General features: G+C 48.6%; 1 protein-coding gene across 5 annotated transcripts in view; it reads left to right on the forward strand.

Moving 5' to 3' along the window:
- The window catches only part of LOC137428907 (zinc fingers and homeoboxes protein 2), a 58,717-nt gene that overhangs the window by 14,570 nt on the left and 17,127 nt on the right, over window positions 1-27,020 (forward strand). For 2 of the 5 annotated variants that reach the window (XM_068118769.2, XM_068118770.2), the window contains exons 2-3: window positions 21,661-21,917; window positions 22,894-26,105. In XM_068118769.2, the coding sequence (XP_067974870.1) occupies window positions 21,857-21,917; window positions 22,894-26,105 (3,273 nt within the window). In that variant the 5' untranslated portion in view covers window positions 21,661-21,856. Of the gene's footprint in view, window positions 1-1,040; window positions 1,442-21,343; window positions 21,393-21,660; window positions 21,918-22,656; window positions 26,106-27,020 lie in introns of those variants that run through there. The other 3 variants (XM_068118771.2, XM_068118773.2, XM_068118774.2) reach the window with 3 other exon arrangements.

The raw sequence follows: 27,020 nt of genomic DNA on the forward strand, positions 1-27,020 counted from the left end.
ACATTTGTCAGTTGCTGCCACTCAGCCCGAAGCCGATTAGCTGACTTGGTACGGCCATTGCGAACTAACCGGTGCAGCTGGCGATCATCCCTTCTTGTGGTTCTGCGGGGACGTCCTGGCCTCGGTATTGGAGTAGGGACACCCCTCTGAGCATTTCGTTTCAAGATCTTTGACACCTGACCTTGAGTGATGCCATACTGCCAAGCAATAGCACACCGTTTCATGCCAGAATTTCGTAAAGCCACCACTCCATGACAAACAGCATTGTCAAGTTGACGGACCATCTCCAGAGGAAGCGGCAATAACTTTTGTAGATGTGCAGCAGTTGTTTTCCACTAATACAGAACGCAACCACCCTTGTATACCCGATTGTGAAGCCAATCGTCAAATGTACCTGTCCTTACATTTTGTCACGCCACCTGTGATATAATCCTGTTATTGACTTCTTGCTGCGAAAGACATTCAGTTACATGGTTCTTTCAACAAAGACATCACCGAAGGGTAAAAAAAAACTCACCAGATTGATATACTGAGTTCAGAAAGTAAACCCAAGTCAAGACAAAAAAATAATCCATATTAAATGCCAAGTCTGTATATATATATATATATATATACATATATATATATATACACATGTCACAAGTGCAGGAATAAATTTAAAACAGTGTAGTTATCTTGAGGAGATAAAAATACAAGCATGACTTGTCGACATACCAGAGTGGCTGCAGTTGGGTTTGAACCAACAACCTTGTTGTAGTTGTTCTGGCAGCTTTCCACTCTCTAACTGGACTGGCCCCACAAAGGCTGAATGTGTTCTTACATTGTTATCACATGTCTGAATATAGATTGTTAGAATCTGTTTTCATCAAGACATGCATTTTGACATTTTTTAACATGTCACCCGCTTCTTGTAAACCAAAGCATGCTGAAACCAAAGCGGTGAAGCCGGCTCCAATATGGTTCCATGAATGCCATTGGCTAGCCAGAAACTGGTTACTTTGGCTACCGAGGATTTTTTTTTTTTATCCTTCTCGAGGTTGTGCAAGCTCCACGGGTTCGCAGGGTTTGAGCTTTTTGTCTACACTTGCTGCGAACAATACTATGTACTGGAGGCTATGCATAGGGTTGGATTCCCAATCGAATATGCCGGACTGTCATCCGTGCTCGTCGTGTGCAAAGAAGGGGAAAATGGCTTTGGCTGAATTATTCATTTTCTCTAAAATATCAGTTGCTGCACCTTCCCGTATTTCAAGCCTACTCGCTGGGCAGAATTAATTTTCTTGCGTGCACATTGACGTCAGCCTAATGCACTCTGCCGCCGCCTTGCGGGGTGGCTCCTGGCCCGGACGCCAGCTGTCTACTCTCGATAGCCTCGTCGTCTCGCACGACCACACCGGAGAAATCTTCAAGGCCGCTCCCATCTCGAATCCGCTCTGAGGCGGTAAGTCCTACACCGGCAATGACATAAGAGATTAACCTTTAAAAAAATGTTTCCACTATTTATTTTTTCATGCTTAAATTTTTTTTGTTTGAAATATTGAACGAGAGATTGTTGGTTCAGTTTGATTTCCATGTTGTCAAGATTTCTGGTAGCGGGTTAGAAATTATTGGTAAACAGGTTTGACTCTTCCACGAAGTAACATTTGCACATCCTTGGGGGTGCTCAGGCTGTTCATATCTATCTCGATGATTCCTATTTTGCTCCTAGATTTCCTTGGAAACACTTTCTCAATAACACGTTTTAGGGTGCAAAATCCCACATGTTGAATATTTTGTTATTAATTGACATGACGGGGAATAATGCGGTTTGAAAATAATTGTACTTGTTGTTTTTTTTGTTTTGTTTTTGTAATAATAGTAATAACCTTGTGATTGGGGATGACACATGACCATGTCCTATGTTTGCATTGACTTTTATTGTCTCCAACAGCAGTTCTGGTATCGTGTAGGTAGAATATGTTTTATTATGGGAGCCTTTGGGAGGAGATTACACTGCCCTTCTTGTGTAACTGCACTCAGATGAAGATGTGACTCGGCCTTGCTTGTATGTAATTAATAACCAGTTTGAAATGCCACGTGCTTGCCCTGCTTTTGGTATGTTGGACGGTTACATGTCACGCATGATACAGTGTTATGTGGGACGTGGCACGGGACGCTGTGGATCAAATGACCGTTGTGTCGACTATGCCTTGCAATTGATTCTTTTTGATAAGTATGTTTGTGATACAGAGTTTAGTTAGGTCATTCTTTCATTGAGGATACTATTTTTGAGCAATATATTTTTGAGGGTTCGGTGATCTATATGATATTGCGGTATTGCTCGAATTGTGACAAAAATAAATTGAGAAGGAAATGGAAACTGTAACTACAAGGAAGTCAAATACCCAGTGATATTATAACATTTTTAAGGAATACTTTCTTTTTTTTCCATGAGAAGTCAAGGTTCAGGGAAGAGCTTTGGCAGCAGAGGGGGGAGGTGGGGACTTGTTAACAGACTGACAAGGGGGAAGATGGAACCAGGTGGACAAAATCACACAAGATAGTGTGTGAAGGAGAGTGCAAATGAGGAAATGAAAAGTCGGTCAGGGAGTGTGGAATAAAACCGGAAGTGGGTATGGGAGACGCCATGAGGTGGCCATGGGTTCCATTATGCGAGAACTAGAGGGAAGAGAGCACACGGTCATTGGAACAAACAGCCAGTGTTTGTTCCAATGACGAGAGAAACTTGAGATTGAGACATCAAGATTGGGCTTCGGAGGATAACTACGTGTGCACTTCTGGAAGAAAACTGTGTGCGCACTGCTGGGCTGTGGGTGAGCAAAAAGGTGAGAGGTCAGATGGATCGAGACAATAAGAGAGGCAGTGCAGTAATGAAAGGCCAGCAACATGCCTGCATTGAGTGAGAAGTAGACCAGATCTCCGGATGGGGATGCGGCTGCAGTCCACTTGTCATATTTGTGGGGCATCATCATCATCGATGGAATGGTACTGTGGATTGTCCAAGGAATCATTGATGTAGACCAAAAGTAAGATTGGTTCCTATAAACTGCCTCGTGGCAAGCTCTCCTCAAGCGATAGAGCACAGGAGAAATATACCATCTTAATTGACCAATTTGTTTGAATCCAAGGGCCAAATACATGTTATGCATGGAAATCAAGTTAACAACTATGGGGTGATCATAAAAAAGGTTTTAATTTTTCAGTTCTGTGATCCCGCTCAGAGAACCACTTGAAATGTTTGCACAAATGTAGTTAACCTGTGCTCGCGAAGCAAAAAGCAGGGTTCAGGCAATCGGTTGTACACGTGAGCGTCTGCATTTTAAAAATTCATTGAGGATGAGGAAGTTGTTGTGGTAGGAGGAAACCTAAATGGACATGTGGGAAGGAGTATAGACGGTTTTGAGGGAGTTAATGGGGGTTACGGATAAGGTGTGAGAAATGGAGAAGGTGAAAGGATTTTGGAGTTTGCTGATGGAGCTGATTTGTTGATTTGTAATACTCAGTTCCAGAAAGAGGATAATAAGCTTGTTACATACACATCAGGTGGGTCGACGATAACCGTTGACTACCTGATGGTGCGTAGGCGAGATAGGGGGCACCTCCGGGACACAAAGGTGATCCCGGGGGAGGAGGCTGTTTCACAGCACCACTTGGTTGTCTGCGACATAAGGGTGAAAGGTGCAAGGAGAGCTCGGCTGGTGAAGTACCAACCGACAATGAAGGTGTGGAGATTGAAAGAGGTGCCATTAAGGGAGGCATTAAAAGAGAGGTTGAGTAGGGTAGAGGATGATATGGTTGAGCTTGAACGTGGTTGGATGTCAATGAAAGATAGTCTGTTGGGAGCCATTGGTGAGGTATGTGGATGGAAAAAAGGACCACCGAGGCACTCGGAAACATGGTGGTGGGATGATGAAGTTGGAAAGAGGATTGACGAGAAGAGGAAGAGGTTCAAGGAGTGGCAGAAGGCGAAGGGTACGGGAGCAGAAAAAGCAGAGCATGAAAGTTATAAGGCAGCCAAGAAGGCTGCAAAGAAAGAGGTAGCAAAGGCGCAGGAGGCATGTAGGAAAATGTTCGGAGAACGCTTGGATTCGGAAGAGGGTCAGAGAGCGGTATTCAGGATTGCAAATCAGATAGCGAAAGAGAGGTGTGATGTGATGGGGGTGAGTTGCTTGAAGGATGAAGTGGGACAAATCGTTGTGGACACAGATGGAATTAAAGGAAGATGGAAAAGATATATGGAAATGCTGTTGAATACAGAGAATTAATGGGATGGCAAGATAGAGAGTAACCCAGTTTTAGGACCGGCAGAAAAGATAACTGAGAAGGAAGTTGAGGAAGCGAGATAAAAGCAATGAAAAGAGTAGAAAAGCGGGAAGGCCGACGGGAGTTGTGGGAGATATGTTGAAGGCAGCAGGAAGTTGGGGTGTGAAGAGAATGACAGAGATCTGTAATCTGGTGGTGAAAGAAGGCCGCATTCCAGTGGATTGGGAACTGAGTACCCTCGTCCCTCTATACAAGGGGAAAGGTGACCCTCTAGTCTAGAGTGTGGCTCGTACCGAGCGATAAAGTTATTGGAGCATGGAATGAAGGTATTGGAAAGGGTGTTGGAGAAGAGGATAAGGAATAAAGTGAAGATCGACGAAATGCAGTTTGGATTTATGCCAGGAAGAGGAACGACAGACGCGCTTTTTATTGTGAGGCAGTTGCAGGAGAAGTACATGGAGAAGAGGAAGAAGTTGTTTCTTGGGTTTGTTGATCTGGAGAAAGCATTCGATAGGGTTCCACGTGAAGTATTGACATGGGCATTGAGGAAGTTAGGAGTGGAGGAATGGTTGATCAGAGTAGTGATGGCAATGTACAAAAGAGCACGCACAGCTGTAAGGACGAAGGACGGGAACAGTGGTGAGTTTGAGGTGAAGGTGGGAGTGCATCAGTGGTCGGTACTAAGTCCACTACTATTTGTAGCTTGATGGAGGTGCTGGCTCAGAACATAAAGGAGGGTTTACCGTGGGAGTTGTTGTATGCAGATGATCTGGTGTTGATTGCAGAAAGTATGGATGGACTGAAGGAAAAGATGAACAAGTGGAAGGAATGTATGGAGACAAAAGGTCTGAAGGTGAATATCGGCAAGACGGAGGTGATGGCAAGTGGTAAAGCATGTGGTGAGGTGGAAAGAACTGGGAAGTGGCCATGTGCTGTGTGCAGGAAGGGTGTCGGAGTGAACTCCATTCAATGTACAATGTGCGCAGAGTGGGTTCATCAAAAATGTAGTGGTCTGAGAGGGTCATTAACCAGTGTGGCAGCTGCATTCAAATGTGAGGTGTGCACAGAGGGAGCTGCAGATGGAGGAAATGTTGAGTTGCATCTTGGAGATGGCGTGAAGCTGGAAGGTGTGAAAACGTTTTGCTACCTCGGAGACATGCTGAATGGAGAAGGTGGTTCAGACTCGGCAACGGTTGCTGGAGTGAGATGTGCATGGAAGAAGTTTCGGGAACTGAGTGGTGTGCTGATGAGGCGGGGAGTGTCGTTGAAGCTGAAGGGAAAGGTGTATGCTGCATGTGTGAGAAGTGCTATGATTTATGGGAGCGAGACATGGGTAATGAACGTAGAGCAGCAACGAAGGCTGGAAAGGGTGGAAATGCGAATGGTGCGGTGGATGTGCGGAGTATCGTTGAGAGAGAGGAAGACAAATGATGAATTGCGAAAGATGATGGGAATAGAGCCTGTGATTGATGCTGTGAAGAGGAACAGGTTGAGATGGTTTGGTCATGTGTTGAGGAAGGATGAAAGTGACTGGTTGAGAAGAGTGATGGAAATGAATGTAGAAGGAAGTAGAGGACGGGGAAGACCGAGAAAGACTTGGCTAAAGATGGTGGAAGAAGAAATGCGGGCAAGGGGGTTAACAAGGAGAGATGCAGAAAATAGGGCAAAATGGAGAAGATTGTCATGGGGACCACAAGGCAGGGAAAACCACTCCGTTCTGGCAGGAAGACCGCTCTGGCAGGGAAAATGGCCTTAAAATGCATGTTGTTGTTGTTGATAAATGTAGGGGTGTACTTACTTTTTCGACATGCGAAATTTGCATTTATGATTATTTAAATTATACAATGGACTACAAAATGTGAATGTTTCATGATATTTGTTATATTATATCACCTTTATCTTTCAATATTGTTGAAATGAAGATCAAATAGCTGTATGTTGAAATATGTTGAAAAAGTCAAAACTTTACATGGGGTGTACTTACTTTTTCGCGTGACTGTATGTTAATGATGATGTTATTGGTGCGTTCGTTATGATATCATAATTTGACAAGTATAATGCTTCATCCGATCGGTATTAAATTTTTTTCTCTGCAACTGTTGATCTGATGGACACAAAAATTTCACCAGAGGAGCGCCTCCTCCCATAGAATATTTTAATGATAATTATGATGTCTTAGGTCACGTGATACAGGCACCATCTTGGAAAAAAAAGAAAAAACGTTGCACCTCTATATCTCCGAAACCGCTCCAAGGTAAAAAAATGGAAACGTGGCTCATTGTGAAGAACTGCACATGAGGAATAAGTGTTGTTGATGATGACGTCATTAGTGGCTTAATTATGACATCATAATTCAACTGGGACAACGCTTAGTTTGAAATTTATTGAGCATGAGCTACGCAACAATTATATTAGAGAATATAAATTTATGATGTCATCACTCATGGGTTCTGGCAGCCATATTGGATCACCAAGTTGACAGCGCGGGGTAAGCATTCTATGAATACCATCTATTTCCTATTGCTTTGAAGGAAAACCAAATGTTGCACAATACTTATTCAGAACTATTTTTAAAATACTGTTGCAGTTTTGGAAGACCCTGTGGAGACCCATTCAACACATAAGGGAACCCTGGAGTTTAGATACAGTATTGTAGCGGTTACCGCTGGATGCACACAATCGCCTTGCACCGGCCAGAACACGGCCAGACGCGCCTCTCCCGGGCATGCCCGGACTCACTGTTCCCGGGCACGCCCGAACCTCCCGGGCACGCCCGGTCTCGTCTTTCCCGGGCATGCCCGCTCTCGCCTTTCCAGGGCTCGCCCAGAGCGTCCGGGCATGCCCGCTATCGCCTTTCCAGGGCTCGCCCAGAGCGTCCGGGCATGCCCGCTATCGCCTTTCCAGGGCTCGCCCAGAGCGTCCGGGCATGCCCGCTATCGCCTTTCCAGGGCTCACCCAGAGCGTCCGGGCATGCCCGCTCTCGCCTTTCCAGTTGTGTATATATATTCCCGACATAAATGTGTATATATATTGCTGCCCGATAAACGGGCTTTTGTCAGAATACCTGAGCTGTTTTGTTTCAATAAAGCAACTCGGACGAATTCCGTCTTTGGTCGCGTCACTTCTTTCGACTCGCGTTGGAGCGCAGCTCCTTCACTGGTGACCTACCGACATGGACACGGCAGTGACTCTTAAACTGCCTACCTTCTGGGAGGCTCACGCGGCTGTTTGGTTCGCCCAGGCGGACTCCCAGTTCGCCCTGCGAGGCATCACCGCGGACGACACCCGCTTCCACCACGTCGTGGCAGCGCTCGGTTCCGCCACCGCGGCCCGCGCCCTGAGCCTCCTCGAGCACCCGCCGGCTGCCGACAAGTATGACGCGCTGAAGACGCTCCTCCTCGATGCTTTCGCCCTCTCACCGGCGGCACGCGCACGGCGCCTGCTCGACCTGCCCGAGCTCGGCGACACGCGCCCGTCCGAGCGCATGGACTATATGCTCTCGTTGCTCGGTGAGCACTCTCCGGATTTTCTGTTCCGCGAGTTGTTCCTTCGCCAGCTGCCTCACCCGGTACGCCTCGCCCTGGCTGGCACGTCGATCACCGATCCCCGCGCCCTCGCCAGGGAAGCCGATAAGATCTCCTCGGCGGGCCAACACATCGGCGTGGCTACCTGGAGCCTGCCGCCATCCGAGGTGACGCCCACGACGCCCGAGCGCCCTGCGCGGTTGGAGGCCGAACTGCCGGTGAAACTGGCGGCCGCCACGCCGCACCGACCGCTTCCGACACGACGGCCGGGGCCTCCACCTGACCAGGCGTGGTGTTATTACCACGCCAGGTTCGGACACAAGGCTCGGACGTGCCGACCCCCGTGCACTTTCGGCAAGTCGGGAAACGGCCGGGCCGGCGTTCATTCCCAGCCATGAGCGCCGGCCACTCGGGCAACTTGCTTTTTATTCGGGACAAAGCATCCGGGCGGCGTTTCCTTTGTGACACCGGCGCCCAACTGAGCGTCATACCCGCCTCCGAGCAGGACAAGCGGGACGCCGTTTGCGGCCCCTCTTTGGTCGCTGCTAATGGCTTGGCCATACGCACTTTCGGCCCGCGCAACGTCACCCTCTGCTTCGGCAGCCAGCGTTTTCAGTGGACCTTTGTGACCGCCTGCGTCCCCATGGCTTTGCTGGGCGCCGACTTCCTCTGCGCGCACGGGCTGCTGGTCGACGTCAAACGTCGTCGCCTTGTCAACGCCGAGACCTTCAGCTCCCTGGCGTGCACGATGAGCAGCTCCGCGCCGACCGAACTGGCGTGGGCCCTCCCGACGGCGAACGAGTTCGCTCGCCTGCTCGCGGAATTCCCGGCCCTCACACGGCCGACGTTTTCGGCCGTCGCAGTGCGGCATGGGATCGAGCACCACATACCCACTACGGGCCCGCCGGTCTATGCCAGGGCCCGCCGCCTCGACCCGGCCAAGCTCGCCGTGGCAAAGGCCGAGTTCGACGCGTTGGAGCACCTCGGCATCGTGCGGCGCTCCAATAGCGCGTGGGCCTCACCACTGCACATCGTGCCAAAGCCGGGGGGCGGATGGCGCCCGTGTGGCGACTACCGCCGCCTCAACAACGCTACCACCCCCAACAGGTACCCGATCCCGCACATCCAGGACTTTTCCGCCCGTTTGGCGGGACGGGTCATATTTCCCAAAATTGAACTGATACGGGGATACCACCAGGTACCTGTCCGGGCGGCCGACGTCCCGAAGACGGCCGTCATCACACCGTTCGGCCTGTTCGAATTTTTGAGGATGCCGTTTGGCCTCAAGAACGCGGCCCAGGCGTTCCAGCGCTTAATGGACGGCGTGCTGCGCGACCTGCCATTTCTTTTCGTCTATCTGGACGACATCCTCGTCGCCAGCACGTCCCGCGCCGAGCACCTCCTCCACCTCCGAACACTGTTCGGTCGCCTCAGCGAGCACGGCTTAATTGTCAACCCGGCCAAATGCCACTTCGGCACGACGACCGTTGACTTTTTGGGCCACCGCATCACCAAGACCGGGGCCATGCCGCTGCCGACCAAGGTCGAGGCCATCACCACGTTCCCGCGTCCCCGTTCCATCAAGGCCCTACAAGAGTTCCTCGGCATGGTGAATTTTTATCACCGATTCGTGCCACGCGCTGCTCAGCTCATGCGGCCCCTTTACGAGGCCCTCCGGGGCAAGCCGGCCAAGCATGACATCGTTTGGTCCGCGGCCATGGACGCGGCCTTCGCAAGCACAAAACGGGCCCTCGCCGACGCAACGCTGCTGGCTCACCCGGTGCTCAACGCGCCCATCGCCCTCACTACGGACGCCTCCAACTACGCGGTGGGCGCCGTCCATGAACAATGGGTGGACGGGGCTTGGCAGCCACTCACTTTTTTCAGCCGGCAGCTCCGGCCGAACGAGTTAAAATACAGCACGTTCGACCGCGAGCTGCCCGGTCTATTCCTGGCCGTTCGCCATTTCCGACACCTCCTGGAGGACCGCCCGTTCACGGCTTTCGTCGACCACAAGCCGTTGGTCTACGCAATGGCCAAAGTCACGGAGCCGTGGTCGGCCCGCCAGCAGCGCCACCTCTCCGCCGTGTCGGAATTCACCACGGACATCCGGCACGTCGCCGGCAAAGACAACGCTGTGGCCGACTGTCTTTCTCGGGCCAGCGCGAATGCGGTCCACCTCGGCGTGGACTTCGCGCTCATGGCGGCCGACCAGACCACCGACACCTCGGTGCAGGCCCTCCGGGCGGCGGACACGGCCCTCCGCCTGGCCGACATCCCCTTCGCGGGCACCGTCCTGCTCTGCGACGTCTCCCAGGGCCAGCCTCGCCCCATCGTGCCCGTTTCCTGGCAGCGCCGCATCTTCGCCTCCATCCACGGCCTTTCTCACCCGGGCCGGAAAGCCTCTCAGAAGCTGGTGTCGGCGCGTTTCGTCTGGCACGGCCTTCGACGGAACGTCCGCGACTGGGCCAACGCCTGCACGGCCTGCCAGCGGGCCAAGGTCCACCGCCACACCCAGGCCCCGCTGGCACCTTTCACCGTGCCTGCACGGCGTTTCGACCACGTCCATGTGGACCTGGTGGGTCCCCTGCCCCCATCGCGGGGGTTCACCCACCTGCTCACCATGGTGGACAGGACCACCAGGTGGCCGGAGGCCGTGCCCCTCACCTCCACCACCACCGCCGACGTGGCGCAGGCGTTCATCGCCACCTGGGTCGCGCGCTTCGGCGCACCGGCGGACATCTTGTCCGACCGCGGCCCACAGTTCACGTCCGAACTTTGGGGCGCGGTCGCCCGCTCGTTGGGGGTCACGCTGCACCGCACCACGGCCTACCACCCCCAAGCCAACGGGTTGTGCGAGCGGTTTCACCGCTCCATGAAGGCCGCACTCATGGCCGGCCTTCAGGACGACGGTTGGACCGACCGGCTGCCGTGGGTCCTTTTGGGCCTCCGCACGGCCCCCAAGGAGGACCTCCGGGCATCCGCCGCCGAGCTCGTCTACAGCCAGCCGCTCCGCGTCACGGGCGAGTTCGTGCCCGACGCTACCAGTCCCTGGTCCGCCGCACACCAGCGCTCGGACCTCCAGGAGGCCGCCCGCCGATTTGCCCCCGTGCCAACGTCCCGCCACGGTGGCCCTCAGTCCTACGTCCCCCCGGCGCTTCGCACAGCGGAGTACGTCTTTGTGCGTCATGACGTGCACCGGGGGCCACTCCGGCCGCCGTACGACGGGCCCTTCCGGGTCCTGCGACGGGGCGACAAGTCCTTTGTCGTCGACGTTGGCGGCCGGTCGGACCGGATCTCTGTGGACCGCCTCAAACCGGCGCACATGGACGTCGACCGACCACCACGGTTGGCTCTTGCTCCGCAGCGAGGCCGCCCCCCGTCCACATTTCCCCCCGCTCGACCACCCACCACCACGTCGGACCCTTCCCCACGACCCTCCAGGGGTCGCTTCGGCCGGGTCATCCGGACCCCCCTTAAATTGACCCTGCCGGTGCAGGTCGATTCTGGAGGGGCGTGTGTCGCGGTTACCGCTGGATGCACACAATCGCCTTGCACCGGCCAGAACACGGCCAGACGCGCCTCTCCCGGGCATGCCCGGACTCACTGTTCCCGGGCACGCCCGAACCTCCCGGGCACGCCCGGTCTCGTCTTTCCCGGGCATGTCCGCTCTCGCCTTTCCAGGGCTCGCCCAGAGCGTCCGGGCATGCCCGCTATCGCCTTTCCAGGGCTCGCCCAGAGCGTCCGGGCATGCCCGCTATCGCCTTTCCAGGGCTCACCCAGAGCGTCCGGGCATGCCCGCTCTCGCCTTTCCAGTGCTCGTCCAGAGCGCCCGGGCACGCCCAGCCTCGACTTGCCAGGCCGCAGCCAAACACGCCCGGGCAGGTCCAGACTCGCCTTTCCAAGGCTCGCCCTTGACACCCGGGCATGCCCGGTATAGCTTTTGCCGGGCAAACTTCCCGACATAAATGTGTATATATATTGCTGCCCGATAAACGGGCTTTTGTCAGAATACCTGAGCTGTTTTGTTTCAATAAAGCAACTCGGACGAATTCCGTCTTTGGTCGCGTCACTTCTTTCGACTCGCGTTGGAGCGCAGCTCCTTCAGTATATCCGTCATATCTTGTTTCATTAGATTACCTCTCCCCTCATATCGGTGAACAGGGAAATGCGTTGTGTTTGTGTAACAAGATTTGACCCCCCCTTCAAAATTCTTCTTTTTCTAAATCTCCTCCCTTCTTATCTTTCTCCCCATCTGTCTCGCTCTCTCTCTCTCTCCGCATTTCTTTGCAATGCATAACATTGCATTTCACAAAACCCACAATACAATTCATTACAAATCCAACAGCCATCGGCATAAAGTGGTGCGGACCAGGGGATGCGAACCTCCTCAATGGCGAGAAGTGGCGGAACAAAGCACCACATGTGGGCGGGGTTGGCCATCGACCCCGGTGCAGGATCACAGGTTCCACCAATGAGCGCCACATTGCAACTAGACACACCACCCAGGAAGCTGCACCAGTAGCTACTCCGTTCCTGAACCCTGAACCATGCCTATCCCAAGAGTTTTATAAGCCGGAGACTTCCAGGACTCAGGGCTGGTATGTGTCCAGGGTTCATCCCTGAGTCGAGCTGAACCTGCGAGAGTAAGCTGTTACGAGAACAAGCCACTGTGGGAACGAACTGGCTGGTTCCACCGAGCATAAACAGACAAGCCGCGGAGTTTTTCCCTCAACACACTGATTCACACTCTTTGTCTTTCTAATCCTTTTTCTAATTCGTTCACTTGGAACACACGAGAGCAATCAACAATTACACGACCTGTTCAAGGCCGAGTTACTGACTCGTATTCACGATTTCCTCTGTCACACCACGAGCATTCACACGCACTTCTTCCCACACAGTGTACTTCTCCCCACACCAACAAGCCAGCCTTCTTCATCTCTGTCTATCCCTCCTGCTTGTCTTGATTCCCAGAGTCACTGAGGCACTTACAGTCACGTGAAAAAGTAAGTACATCCCACGTAAAGTTTTGACTTTTTCAACATATTTCAACATACAGCTATTTGATCTTCATTTCAACAATATTGATAGATAAAGGTGATATAATATAACAAATATCATGAAACATTTACATTTTGTAGTCCATTGTATAATTTAAATAAACATAAATGCAAATTTCGCATGTGGAAAAAGTAAGTACACCCCTACCCCTACATTTATCACTACTTCAAATACCTAAAATTAGAATCAGGTGCACCATCTCAGGTGCAAATAATTATAACATCGTTAGAGAGGATCTTGGAGGAACCTGTCTTATTTAAACCTCAGACATTTAGTTTGGTTTGCTCTTTGTTGTTGAAGTGTGCGGCATCACCATGCAACCTACGTCAAGCATGTGTGGGTGTGGGTGTGGTTATGTGTGGGTGCAACCCACGTCAAAATCCAAGATGGTCGCCGCCATGTATGTCTGAACCTTGTGAGCGGAATATCTTGAAAAATAAGCGAAGTACCAACTTCTAATCTGGTGTGTGGGTGTATCTGGGCATAAGGAAAAAGGCTATTGAAAATTGGGTCGCCACGTCAAAATCCAAGATGGCCGCCACCATATATATATATATGTCTGAACCTTGTGAGCGAAATATCTTGAAAAATAAACGAACTACTAACTTCTAATGTGGTGTGTGGGTGTATCTACACATAAGGAAGAACGCTATTGAAAATTGGGTCGCCACGTCAAAATCCATGATGGCCACCGCCATGTATGTCTGAACCTTGTGAGCGGAATATCTTGAAAAATAAGCGAAGTACCAACTTCTAATCTGGTGTGTGGGTGTATCTAGGCATAAGAAAGAACGCTATTGAAAATTGGGTCGCCACGTCAAAATCCAAGATGGCCGCCTTGCGTCTTCCACTTTGTCAACTCACATCACTTCACCGACGGGGGACCTAGGCGTAACGCTTGTTTCCATTAGAAGGGAAGCAAGTGACGAGGGCAAATTGATTCGATTTTGGTGAAGCTCCAGATCCAGATACGAGAATTTTTTAAATGATCCTTCACCATTGAGAGATGGGGCAAAAAACTATTATATTTCACCCTGTATTGTATTGACCCTGTATTGCCAGGCAAATCAAAGCCCAATAGATTGTGTGGGCTACTGTCTTGTATGCATGTCGGGTTTCAGAACAATCAGCTGGATGATGAGGGAGGAGTAGCAAAAATAGCAAAAAGTTACTGGACGAACAGACGAACAGACGTCCGGACATCACGACCCATCACGACATCACGAAACGTTTATCTCTAGGAGTTTCGAGATAGAGATACGTAAAAATGGATCAATCATAAAAACCCTTACCCGCTACCGAATATATGCCCTTGATTATAAAACAAGCTTCCATGGCACGACTTAGCGGCTCACCATCCACACAGCTTTCATCCTCAGTTTGATGGAATACTGCTCTCCCCTCTGGGCTGGTGCTCTTGCCTCACACCCAGCGCGGCTTCACGCTGTAGAAACCAAGGCTTTTAGGATCATTGGTATCTCCCACGTTGAAGTTGATTCTGAGGGCCTTTTCACTCTCTCCATGCAGGCAGGTTGGTTGTCTTTCTGTCTTCTAACGACTCCTCTCCGGCCCTGCACCTCCTCCTCCGTCTGTGCTCTGTCCCCCCAATATTCCTGTAGGATGCACAAGGTCTGCCAGTAACCCCCTTCTGGTGAAACTGCCAAAATCAAGACTCTCTGCTCACCTTCACTCTTTCATTCCTCTTTTTTCCTGCCTCTGGAACAAACTCCCACACTCTCTTCAATCCCACTCCTCGCTCCAGGGCTTCAAAACAGCTGTTCACCACCATCTCATATCCTCCCCCATCTAAAACCTTGATGTTTTCTACCCCCGTTAATCCACCCCAAACCCACCTCCTTCAATTTCCATTTTCTTTCCTGTAAGTCCTTGTAGTGTCCATCTTGTTTATCCCATGTACCCTGCCCCAGCCCTCTCTCTTCCACAAATCTCCTGATGTCCCTGTTCTCTACTGTTGTGCTTCCTTCTCTCTCCCCCTCTTGTTTCCCTGCTACCTTTATTATATTGTCATGTACCTGCCCTCTGGTGAACACCGCAGGGCGACATAGATGACCAAACGAGCTTTAACTCCGAGGCGTTCAATTCAATGGCGGACCTTCGTTATACGCGTGGGGAGGGAGGCCGAAGAGCTTACCTTCACGGGCCTCACTGGCAGTCTTCAAACCTGCAATAATTAACTCGGACGACACGGAATTAAACTGCACAAACACACCGGCTTTATTAAAGAAAATGCTGGTCACAAAGAATGCACGATAAAATTAAATTCCTAATTGGAGCACCCCGATACAGACCCGAATACACACAAAGGGAAATATAACTGTAAAATAAATGTGTGATTTGTGGCGTTTAGCTCTAAGCTGCTCTTGAATCTCGTCAGGAATCGTCAAAGATTGTCGCGGCCTTGGTGGGAACTGCACGCTTTGCCGCGCACCTCGTGGATGGGAAAACCAGGCCTCAGTGCACAGTTCGCTCTTCCAGCCATGCTTATCCTCACAATCTTGTTCACCAACACCAACACCACAGCCAGACGATGCAAGGAAGTCCAGAGCCTCGACTGTTCGTTGTCAAAAGCCAGGATTCGAGAAACAAAGAAGAAGAGCGATGTTGGGACACGACCGTTCACCACCAGATCCAGAACCTGAGAGATCAAATGTCCGCCGTTCTAATTGTTTTATACGCGAGGCTCTGACGTCTCCATGTCCACTCCTATCAGCGACTTCCATCTTCCCAGTCCTTGTGCCAATCAAATCCTGGACCAATCACTGCTCTTCGGGGCGTGGCTTCACGGACCTTTTGTGCCTCTCTGCTCACCAGGTTGATGTTATCCGCGGTGGTGCTCATTGTCCTGTTTCTGGTTGGTTTTTATTTAGTGCGGTTAATGGGTGATTTTTTAGCTATTTGTGTGTGCTGCTGGTGTCATAAGGAACAGAGGAAAAAATAACAGAGGCCATTAAATACTGGGGATTAATTACCCAAGATCCCTAGCTAATTAACAAATCCCACCCCTCTCATGGGCACACAGACACACTCTTCCACGACATACGGTCTACACAAATTTCTTAATTATTAATGGGGTTTCTTCTTCTTCACGACAGTCGGAGCACACTACCAACACTATTCTACCTGGACTAAGGTATTGCCTACCCCCCACAAACGTAACAATATGTTCTTTGTGTTAGCTTTTATAAGAGCCTCGACCAAGTATACAAAAAAAGTGAAAGCGAACGAATGGGAGGTCTTGTATAACTAGCTTATAAAGACCTTCATGCACACCACAGGAGACATACATTGGGGTTGACAAGACAATAAAGAGGGTTGGCCATGCCAACCTGGAGGTAAAGCCGTGCAGATGTCTGGTGTCAGTTCAATCCCCTTTCAGGGTAATCGTTCCGGGACCAGAGAGAAAATGTTGCTCATCTGCGTGGTTCAACTCTGCTCATTGGCATTTCAACCCCACAACACAGCAAGTTCTGGGCTGTGGCTCTGATTGCTTGCGTTTTCCTCTTTTATCCCTTCTGGCTCATGCCTTCCTCCCTCCTTTTCCACTAATGGGTGGGATTATTTGGCCAAATCTGCTACGTCATGTGCTCAAACCCTCCGTCCTAGAGTTCTCCGAGGTAAACCGAATGCCTTGAAATGGCACCCATCTCAATTTCACGCCAGACTTGCGCTGCAATGTGTGTGCACTGTAACACGTTGACTGCTGACTCTTGCTGGCAGTCAAATGCCCTGGTTCATGTAGAATAAGGTTATTACCCTGACCACGTGAAGCCAAAAGTGGGGTTAAGCAATTGGTTCACTTCTGTCTGTCCGTCCGTCCATCCCCAAACGTCAGTTTATGATCGAGGAACAACTTCATTTCAATTGAATGTTATATTTTGAACACAAATCGGAACATGAATAGGAAGACAAGTTTGCAAATTGGCAATTGCAACACAAATCGGAAGGCAAGTTTGCCGTTTTACAGTAATTTGTCACTGAATTTGCCTCGATCGCTCACTCAAGGAGTGAGATATTTTAGAAAGTCATTCCAAACAGGAAACTTACTGTTTTTAAGGACGTCATAAAGGACACAAACACCAGGCATGAATAACTAATGTAACGTGTTAGATTGGGGTGGTGTAATAGCCATTGCATCAACGGCGTTTAACTTCTGCATTTTTTTTTTAATACGACCTTTAGCATCCTTATTTTATTACAATAACACTATTTGGGATAAGTATTCTATTAACTCTCTACTTTCAGTTATAATCATTTATTTTCTCATTACAGCCATTTCTTGGTTAGTCCTGGATGAGCTCAAATGAGCTTTGTGCCGATATCATATTAGCTCACTTTAGTGATTTTCAATATCGCATATCATGGTACAACATAAATTTGATCATGATTGTTACATAGATTTATGTTCACCGATCTGTCAGCAAATCGTTTCTTGCGTTATCTGGCGTGGCAGCATATTCTGGTTAAAATACAATGGCGTAATATTTTCTACAAGCCTAGTGTTGGCTTAATAGTTAGGGTGCTGGCTTGGGATTCTAGGGTCCTGAGTTCAAATCCCGGCCGGTCATTGAATTAACATCAGGTGGTGTTGACTAAGCCTGTCATCTTTCTGAGGTCGGCGAATGAGTACCAGCTTACCCGAGTGAGCCATTCGAGTGCCCTGCGTAGGAGTGACGCCTTGACTAGGATTGTGCCCAATTGTCAAGAAACTGCTTCGGCAGCCATATGCATCTGAAGATACAGGAGTGGTCATTATCAACAATCTTTTCTCCGAGAATATTCGTAGTGACAGAATCTGATCCACCCAGCACAATGAGTATACTACACATATGCTCATAGTCCGCAGTCGACGTGTTAAAAGAGTACGTAAAGGGCAGAGTTATGGAAAAGAACATCTAACCAATGCAAACTATTTGGTAGGGGTAAAAACAATAAAGGACGGCAGGGAAAACGATCTATTACATATGCAGCGCCTGTCTATTGCACGAATAGTATGTCATGCTTTTACTAAACAAATACAAACAAGAAAGAGCAAGCAGAGATTGCAGACCCTTACGAGGATGTGTTTTTGGTTGGATTTTAAGGCTTTTGTGTGAAAACAAAACAAAGGCGGCTGAACCACGTGACGATGACGTCATCATTTTTTTTTCTCCCCCAATTTATCCCGAGATGATGCTTAACAAATTTAATCTTGATCAGATGAAGTTTTGTACTTGTCGAATTATGACATCATTATGGAGGTACCTTTGGCATCATCATTAACATATGTTATTCCCTATGTAGAGTTCTTTACAATGAGCCATGTCTCATTGTTTTCCATGCAGCGCTTACGGAGATATAGAGGAGCAAAGTTTTTCCAAGATGGCACCCATACCACGTGACATATGACGTCATAATTATCATTCAAAAATTATACTATGGTCTTTCTGTCTTCTACCGACTCCTCTCCGGCCTTGCTCCCCCAGCTCTCTCTGTGCTCTGTCCCCCAAATATTCCTACAGGTCGCACAAGATCTGCCAGCCACCCTCTGATGGTTAAACTGCCGAAATCTCGGCTTTCTGCTCACCTTCACTCTTTCATTCCTCTTTTCTCCCGCCTCTGGAACAAACTCCCACACTCACTTCAATCACACTCCTCCCTCCAGGTCTTCAAAACAGCTGTTCACCACCATCTCTTATCTTCCCCCATCCAAAACCTTGATCTTTTCTACCCCCACTAATTCACCCCAGATCCACCTTGTTTGAAATTTCAACTTCTTTCCTGGAAGTCTTGGCAGTGTCCATATGTTTTATACCTCTCCCACCCCCCCGCCCCTTCCCATGCCTCCCCCCCAAAGCCCTCTCCCTCCCACAGTTCTCTCGATGTCTCCATGTCTCTCGGTCCCTGCTCTCAAATGTTGTGTTTGTGTCCTTCCCCCTCTCTCCCCATCTTGTCTACCGCTCCCGATGTTATTTGTTTTGTGTGTCTGTTTGTCTTTCTGTGTGATTAATGTTCGCTCTTTCACGAGCCTCGATCTTGTATACAAAACAAAAAAAATAAAAAAAAATATATATATATACAGGAGGAGATGCACCTATGGTGAAAATTTCCTGTCAATCAGACCAACGGTTGCAGAGAAAACCATGTTCATTCTGTGCGGACAAACAAACAGACAAATGAAAAATCGGTCAGAGACCGAGGACTTGCCGGAATGTACTTTCTTATCATCCATTTTGGACAAATATGGCGGCCGAACCACGTGACCGATGACATCATCATTATTTGTTTTCTAAACGAATTTATTCCTTTATGATGCTCAAGAAATTGCATCTTGATTGGATGAAGTTTTGTATTTGTCGAATTATGACGTCATAATGGAGGCACCTATGACATCATCATCAACATATTTTATTCCCCATGGAGAGTTCTTTACAATGAGCCATGTCTCAATTTTTTCTATTCAGGACTTTTGGAGATGTGGAGGTGCAAAGTTTTTCGGTTTTTCCAAGATGGCGACCGAACCACGTGACCGATGACGTCATCATTAACATATTTTATTCCCCATGGAGAGTTCTTTACAATGAGCCATGTCTCAATTTTTTCTATTCAGCACTTTTGGAGATATGGAGGTGCTACGTTTTTCGGTTTTTCCAAGATGGCGGCCGACCACGTGACTGATGACGTCATCATTCACATATTTTATTCCCCATGGAGAGTTCTTTACAATGAGCCATGTCTCAATTTTTTCTATTCAGTACTTTCAGAGATATGGAGGCGCAAAGTTTTGCCGTTTTTCCAAGATGGCGGCCGACCACGTGACTGATGACGTCATCATTAACACATTTTATTCCCCATGGAGAGTTCTTCACAATGAGCCATGTCTCAATTTTTTCTGTTCAGTACTTTCGGAGATATAGCGGTGCAAATTATTTCGGTTTTTACAAGATGGCCGCCGAAACACGTGACCGATGACGTCATAAATTGGGCACAGTCTATTCCAGGGCAAGACGAATATGTGTGCAAAGTTTGGCGATTCTCCGTGCAACGGTGTAGACGCAGTGCTGCAAAGAGACAGACAGACAGACAGACAGACAGACAAACAGACAGACAGACAGACAGACAAACGAACAGATCAACATACTTGCCGGAAAATTTTTTCCGGCAAGTAACAAACAGACAGAGAAACAGACAAACCAACCGATCAACATACTTGCCGGAATCTTTTCCGGCAAGTAACAAACAGACTCAAATGCAATACTCTCTGGCGAGGGTAATAAATAACTAACGTTAACAGTTTTACCCCATTTACCTTCGAGAAATTTTGTCGCGTGAAATGGGTATGACATTAATATGCAGGCATGTTTCGGCAAGAATCCACTCGCCTTGGTCATGGCAGATGTTGCTCTTCGTTTGGATTCTCGCCGAAACGTCGGCTTTACCGACAAGCAAGTCCAGCCTTTTTCAATTATAGACTTTTGCTGTTTTTTATATTCGACTGGATGAACAATAACAACCTGGATCGATTTGAACACGACAATGTTTCATGAAATCCTGAGTGGCAGAAAGATCTCAGGACCCCAAAAAGAAACAACCGTATTGTTTTTATTTATTTATTTATTTTAGTGTTGAAGGCTCCTGTCATGGACTATATAGTGCTCATCCAGGCCAGGCCTTAAATAAAAGAGCTGCATTGATAGAAAAGTGAAGAAAGAGAGAATAATCTAAGTTTTTGAGGCAGTAAAAAGTCTGCTTTTTTTATAAGGGGAAGGTCATAAGTGTTTGGAAATACATGGGAAGCTCATTTTATTAAACACCGATGTAAAGTTGTGTAAAATCACAGCGATTTGAAGAATTGCTCACTTATTGCACAAATATCTGAAGCACCTCCACCTTTGGATGTTGCATTCCTATCAGCCGAAATAATTCAGAGTTTGGCTGGAACTACTTCTGTGCACAATGTTGCAGAACTGTCGTTGAAGAGGCAACGCAAGTGTTGTGGCTGCGTGGTATTTGCGTGCTTGTTGGTTTTCTTTGTGCATGATCAGCCTTGATAATACAGCCAGGGATGAATCACAAGAGTGCACAAACTCGGGTTTCCATTGCAGTTGGCAGTGAGGCGAGGCACTCTGTACTTGCCGGGAAAGGTGGTTGTACGGCCGACGAGGCACAATAAATGCCCATGCCAAGTGAGTCATGTGGCTGCTTTGAGCTGCCTGCTCCTCCAACCTCCCGTGGCCAAAGTACAGCCTTTCTCAATTCGTTTTACCCTCTTTCATTGCACTCTTTTCTTTTTGAAAGTCTCCATGGTGTAGTCTAATCTTCCATTATTTAAAGGCTCTATTTCTTTATTTGAAGTGTTCACGGACACACAAGATTGTCTCTCGTACCTCTTGAAAAGATCTAATGTCCAGGTCAGCTGACTTGCCAAATGGAACCTGCTTTTTTCCAAACTTTTTCATGTTATCACATTGCTCCCAGAGAAGCAGGGCAGGTGACTTTGAGTTACAAGATCCAACGCAGTTCAGTATAGGCAGTCATCTCAAGGTTAGCCCTGCGGGTTTTTTGACTTTTGTGTAATTTTGTGATCCAGGGATGAGGTATTCAAGTAAACCTTTGACACATCATTGATGCAGAAGTAGTGCTTGTCTCGTATCGTATGTTTCGGCGATGCCATATGACAAGACTTCATCTTAACAATAAGTGTTACAGAACGTAATTGTTGTTATGAAAGAGAGTAATCAAGCCTATAATATTGCGGTGTCAGTTGCAAGATGAAAAAAAAAAATACGTATTGTGCTTTCTGTATTCTCAGCGCGCTTCTGCAAACGCCACTGCGTGCCAAGGGGAAGTGGCCCTGGCTGACGCTCGCTGTGCCGTGACATTGTTAGGGGAAGAGCAGAGCATGCCGTGGTGAGCTCATCCTTTGTTCCGTCGTCTGTCGTCTCACTTGCTGAAAGGACAGGAATGAAAACTGAGCAAGGAGACGCACGGGATCTACCATCGAGAAAATGCACAGCCTGGAAGGCCGAGGTTCTTCGGGTTATCAATGGCGTTTTCGACACAAGGCCTGTATGTGATTTTACTGTATTTGACTTTATTGTGCTGCCTTTCATTGCATGCTCTGTACCTTCTAGTGCTGTGTTTTTGGAATTTGCAAAGAGATTAGAGGGTTCTCGTTTGATTGAAGTCGCTGTCCATCATAACGACGTAACTGCTTAATGCATGGGAGTTCCCAGCACATCACATTAGCAGCCAGCTTTCTCAGGAATGAATTATGAATATTATTTATTATTATTATTTATTGTTGTTTTTAACTTGTTTGGATTATTTTCTACTTTTGCCTGTTTAAAACACATGCAGCCACTTAAAAGGCAATCTTTGGTTTTCATTTAACTTTTCTTCCTTTGTTGTCAATTTATTATGACTTTTCCTCTTGACCAGGTTGTATAGAGGCCTTGTAGCTGCCTTGTCTTTCCTGAATCTCAGGCAATGTGCCACAACCTATAGGTAGTGACACTTTGAGCTCAGACACTTTTACATAGGCCTAGACAGATCTTTGTACCGTAAAATGGCAGCAATAAACGTCTGCTAAGATGAACACATTTTTGTCATAGTCATAACAATGTTTATGAAGCAATAGTTTATTTTCAGTTCACAGCTTCGACAACAAAAAGCTAAATTTATGTGTTGCAGATAAAACTACTGTAATCTTAGAAAGTAACTTCTTCAAAAACTACTGGATTCCATTCATTGACATCAGCCATTTCACACACTTTCCCCCACCATATCTGTTTTATCTTCCCTACAGGCAATCCAGAAATGGTTCACTTGTGTATCTGCTCACAAACCTAAACGCAGCCACCACTTATCATTAGAATTGGCCTAACAACACTGCATCTCCCACCAATTTCTGTGACACCTGCTGCACCGACTAATCTAGCCCTTGCTGCTGCTGCTGCTACTGCTGCATTTTAGATTCATTTGCCATCCCCCGATGTCCAGCAAAAAATGGCTAGTGACTATCGCCTGCTGCTCTCATTTACAGGCTTGCCAACCGAGGGAAAGCCCCAAGCAGATAACAGTGATGGACATTCGCATCCATCAGGACAGGGTCCTGGCCAACAGCATCCTAGCGTCATCACAGCAACTTCTCCTGAAGACCTGAGTGTCCGACATACATCCACAGGCCGCTATGAATGCACCCATTGCGGCCTATCCACGCATGACTTTGCTCTTTTCACTGGCCACGTAGACGCAGCCCATCCCGATGTGATGCTGAACCCCATGTATGTTTGCACAGCATGTGGAGTTCGCACACCTCAACAAGCAGTGTTTGCTGAACACAATGCTCAACATCATCCATCGCTGCACGGCATGCGATTGCGTGTCATCAAGCGTCATGATCGGACATTACTGGAACAGAGTCCTGTTACACCTCTGTCTTCTTCATCTTCATCCACTTCTTCTCATTCCATCTCCAGCTCAACTATTAGCTGGCTTTCCAGTCAGCCAAAATACAAATCAGCCCGCCATGATCTGTTACAACTAGCTGCCAATTCTTCCTCCAATCCCTTGCAGTATCAAAACCTCCAGGAACTTCACCACCAAAGATCTACTTCTGACCGTCGGCTTTTCCATGGCCTGATTCTCAAGAAAGAGTCTAATATTTCAAGTGCCGAGTCACTTCCTGGTGTGACCAGTCAGATGCCGACATCCCCGCATGAATGTCCACCAGTTTCTTCTCCAGATGTGGAGGCAGCAACCATGGCAGGAATGGATGGTAATGGCCATCTTGCAACAGCATTTGCTCGCTTCCCCTATCCTTCTCCTGGCGATGTGGCGTTTCTAGCATCTGTGACACCATACTCCGAAGAACGAATCCGAGCCTGGTTTGGAATGCAGCGTCTCCGTGCTGGAATCAGCTGGTCACCAGATGAGATTGAGGCTGCAAGACGTCAGCTCATTGCCAGCGCCATTGCTGCGCTTCGTGATGGTCTTTGCAGCAATGCTGTGACAGCAACAGGTGCGGTTGTGGGGGCTGGTAGTGGCATGGTTTCTGTTCATCCCTCAGTTGCCCCTCCTCCACCACCTGTTATAACAGTTCTTCCTAGCCCACTGCTGCTCCCACCCCAAACTCCACAGGCACCACCAGCCAGTGTGACATACCAGATCATCAATCAGATAATAAACAATAACACTAGCCGAGAAGGTTGCACTGATGGGAACAAGGTGGGTGTTAGTGGCATTTCAGGGTCTGGTGGAGGAACAGGAATAGGTGGAATATCAGTTTCCGAGGTCCCTTTGTGCTCTGAACCTGAAGCTGGCTGGCGAGGAGTGACAGACAATTATGGGACGAAAAGACCATCCTCCAGCTGTCTCGGGAGTCTTAGTCCAAAAAGGTCACACAGTGAAATATCAGGAGGCATAACATCACCATTGTGTTCTCGCTCTACCGTTACACCTCGACTCATGACTGTAGCATCACATCTCGCTGCTCTGCATTCTCCCTTACCTCCCATCTCCACAAACCAATCATCTCCGACTGCATCTACACAGTGCCAATCTCCCTCTCTCACAGCATCGCCCCTTAATCTATCCAGATCTCCAATGGTCCCACCATCACAACAACATCCACCTGTATCTTTTCCTTCGCTATCACATCCTTCTACCAGTTCAACACTACTCACAAGCTCCTCAGATACTACAACAACCAAACGCCATCGAAAGCACAAGAAGAGCAAAGAACAACTAGCTGCTCTTAAAGCCAGTTTTGTACGATCTCAGCACCCTGATGATGGAGAACTACGTTGGTTAATGGAGAGAACTGGCCTTGGCCGATCTGAGATAAAGAAGTGGTTCAGTGATAGCCGCTACCACCAGCGAAGCGTACAGACTGGAGGTGTAGCAGGCCGATTGGCTGCCCGCCCACTCCCTACCATGTGCCCTGCAAACCTGTTTGGGCCAACACGCCTGCCTTACTTCCCAAATCTCAGTATCGTTGATGCAATCAACTGGACAGCATCTGCACATCGTCGTAGGCTTGAAGCAATGGGTCTGAGTGGTGCCAACAGTTTGCCAGGCATAGCTAGTACTGGCCACATGGCTCCTAGCCCTCCAACAGACTCTGGAAGCAGTACGGCAGCAGTTGTATCACTGCTGCCATCTTGCCGAGATGAGGAACAGTCGTGTAATCGTGACACAGGGACTAGTGAAATAATTGATCATACCCAAGGTAGTGACATGGCAACAGAAACGGAGAGTGCAAAGCAACGTAACATTTTTGTAGGGAGCGTACAGACCTCGCCATCATTGTTGATGTCCACCCCTCAGACACAGGAAGCTAATTGGAGTTGGGAAGAAAGGGAATCCATTCTTCACCATTCCAGTGGTGCAGAACAAGGAAAAGAAACAATAGGCCTGCAAGAGAGGAAGGAAGATAGGGTATTTTTGGATAATCCTGGCCTTTCTGTCAGTGTTGCTGGAACAGGTGGTGTGATTGCAAACAGCGCAGTTGAGCCTGTTACTTCAACGACACGACGCTCGCGTCTCAGCCGCCGAGGTAAACTTTGCACTGGCACAATTGGACGTGGCAGGGGACGTGGAGGTAGAGGTGGGCGTGGGCGCAGAGGATCAGGGAGTGTGGGCTTTGCTGGGGCAAGACCCCGTGGGGGTGGTGCTGGAAGAGGGCGGGGCAAAGGAACCAATGTTGGTGCCCGGCCCAAAAAAACTGCTGAACAGCTATTTATACTAAAGTCAGTTTTCCGCCGAACACAGTGGCCATCAGCAGAGGAATACGCTGGCCTGCAAGGGCGCACTGGCCTGCCTCGGTCGGCGATAGTGCGCTGGTTTGGAGATACTCGGTTCGCATTTAAGCATGGGCAGTTGAGGTGGATGCGGGATGAGCAAAGATGTGCAACTGTACCAGGCCCATCTGGCAGAGGTGGAGGTGTGTCGGTGGCCCGTCGAGGCCGCCCGAAAGGATATAAACGACGGGGTGCACGTGCAAGAGCATGGCGGGCCGAATTGCATAAAAAGCACATGGTTGGTGAAGATGAGTATTCAAGTGATACATTGGCAACGGGGAGTCAGATGTTGGAGCTATCTGGACAGGTCAATGAAATCATCATTGGAGAGATTCCATTTGAAGGCCACTTTGAAGACACAGACATCGTGGAATGGAATACAGTGAGAGGTGGATCAGAAGAACAGAGAACCACCGAGAAACAGGAAAGGGTGGTGGTGAACGAAGAAAGCGAGGTATGCTTTTGCTACATCTGGCCTAGAAAATTAGGATAAAGTTTGCCTTTTGGAGTTTTATTTTCATTTGCAGAGAATGTTGTTTTTTGAAGAACATGTTTAAATATCAGCTGATTTTGTAAAAGTTATGTGATGCTATTATAATGTAGCAATTTTCAACTTGTTTAAAACATGTACACACACATAGTTTTTTTTCTGGCAATCCACCCAGGATTGATTTCACCTTGAAATGTTTCTCAACTTGCCATGAATGGCCAGAAGCTCTGTCAAGAGTATAAGTTCTCCGTTACTGTTACCTCCACCACCAAAAGTGGACTGAGGTTATGGTTTCATCTCTGTCTGTCTGCCTTTCGGTTTCGGGAACTGAGTGGCGTGCTGATGAGGAGAGGAGTGTCGTTGAAGCTGAAGGGAAAGGTGTATGCTGCATGTGTGAGAAGTGATATGATTTATGGGAGCGAGACATGGGTAATGAACGTAGAGCAGAAACGAAGGCTGGAAACGGTGGCAATGCGAATGGTTCGGTGGATGTGTGGAGTATCGTTGAGAGAGAGGAAGACAAATGATGAATTGCGAAAGATGATGGGAATAGAGCCTGTGATTGATGCTGTGAAGAGGAACAGGTTGAGATGGTTTGGTCATGTGTTGAGGAAGGATGAACGTGACTGTTGAGAAGAGTGATGGAAATGAATGTAGAAGGAAGTAGAGGACGGGGAAGACTGAGAAAGACTTGGCTAAAGATGGTGGAAGAAGAAATGTGGGCAAGGGGGTTAACAAGGAGAGATGCAGAAAATAGGGCAAAATGGAGAAGATTGTCATGGGGACCGCAAGGCTAACCCCCGCTCTTGCAGGGAAAATGGCCTTAAAATGCCTGTTGTTGTTGTTGTCTGTCTGTCTGTCTGCCTGTGAGCAGGCGAT

This window comes from Myxine glutinosa, chromosome 6 (assembly GCF_964187855.1).
Source record: "Myxine glutinosa chromosome 6, kmMyxGlut1.1, whole genome shotgun sequence".
Classification (NCBI taxonomy): Eukaryota; Metazoa; Chordata; class Myxini; order Myxiniformes; family Myxinidae; genus Myxine; species Myxine glutinosa.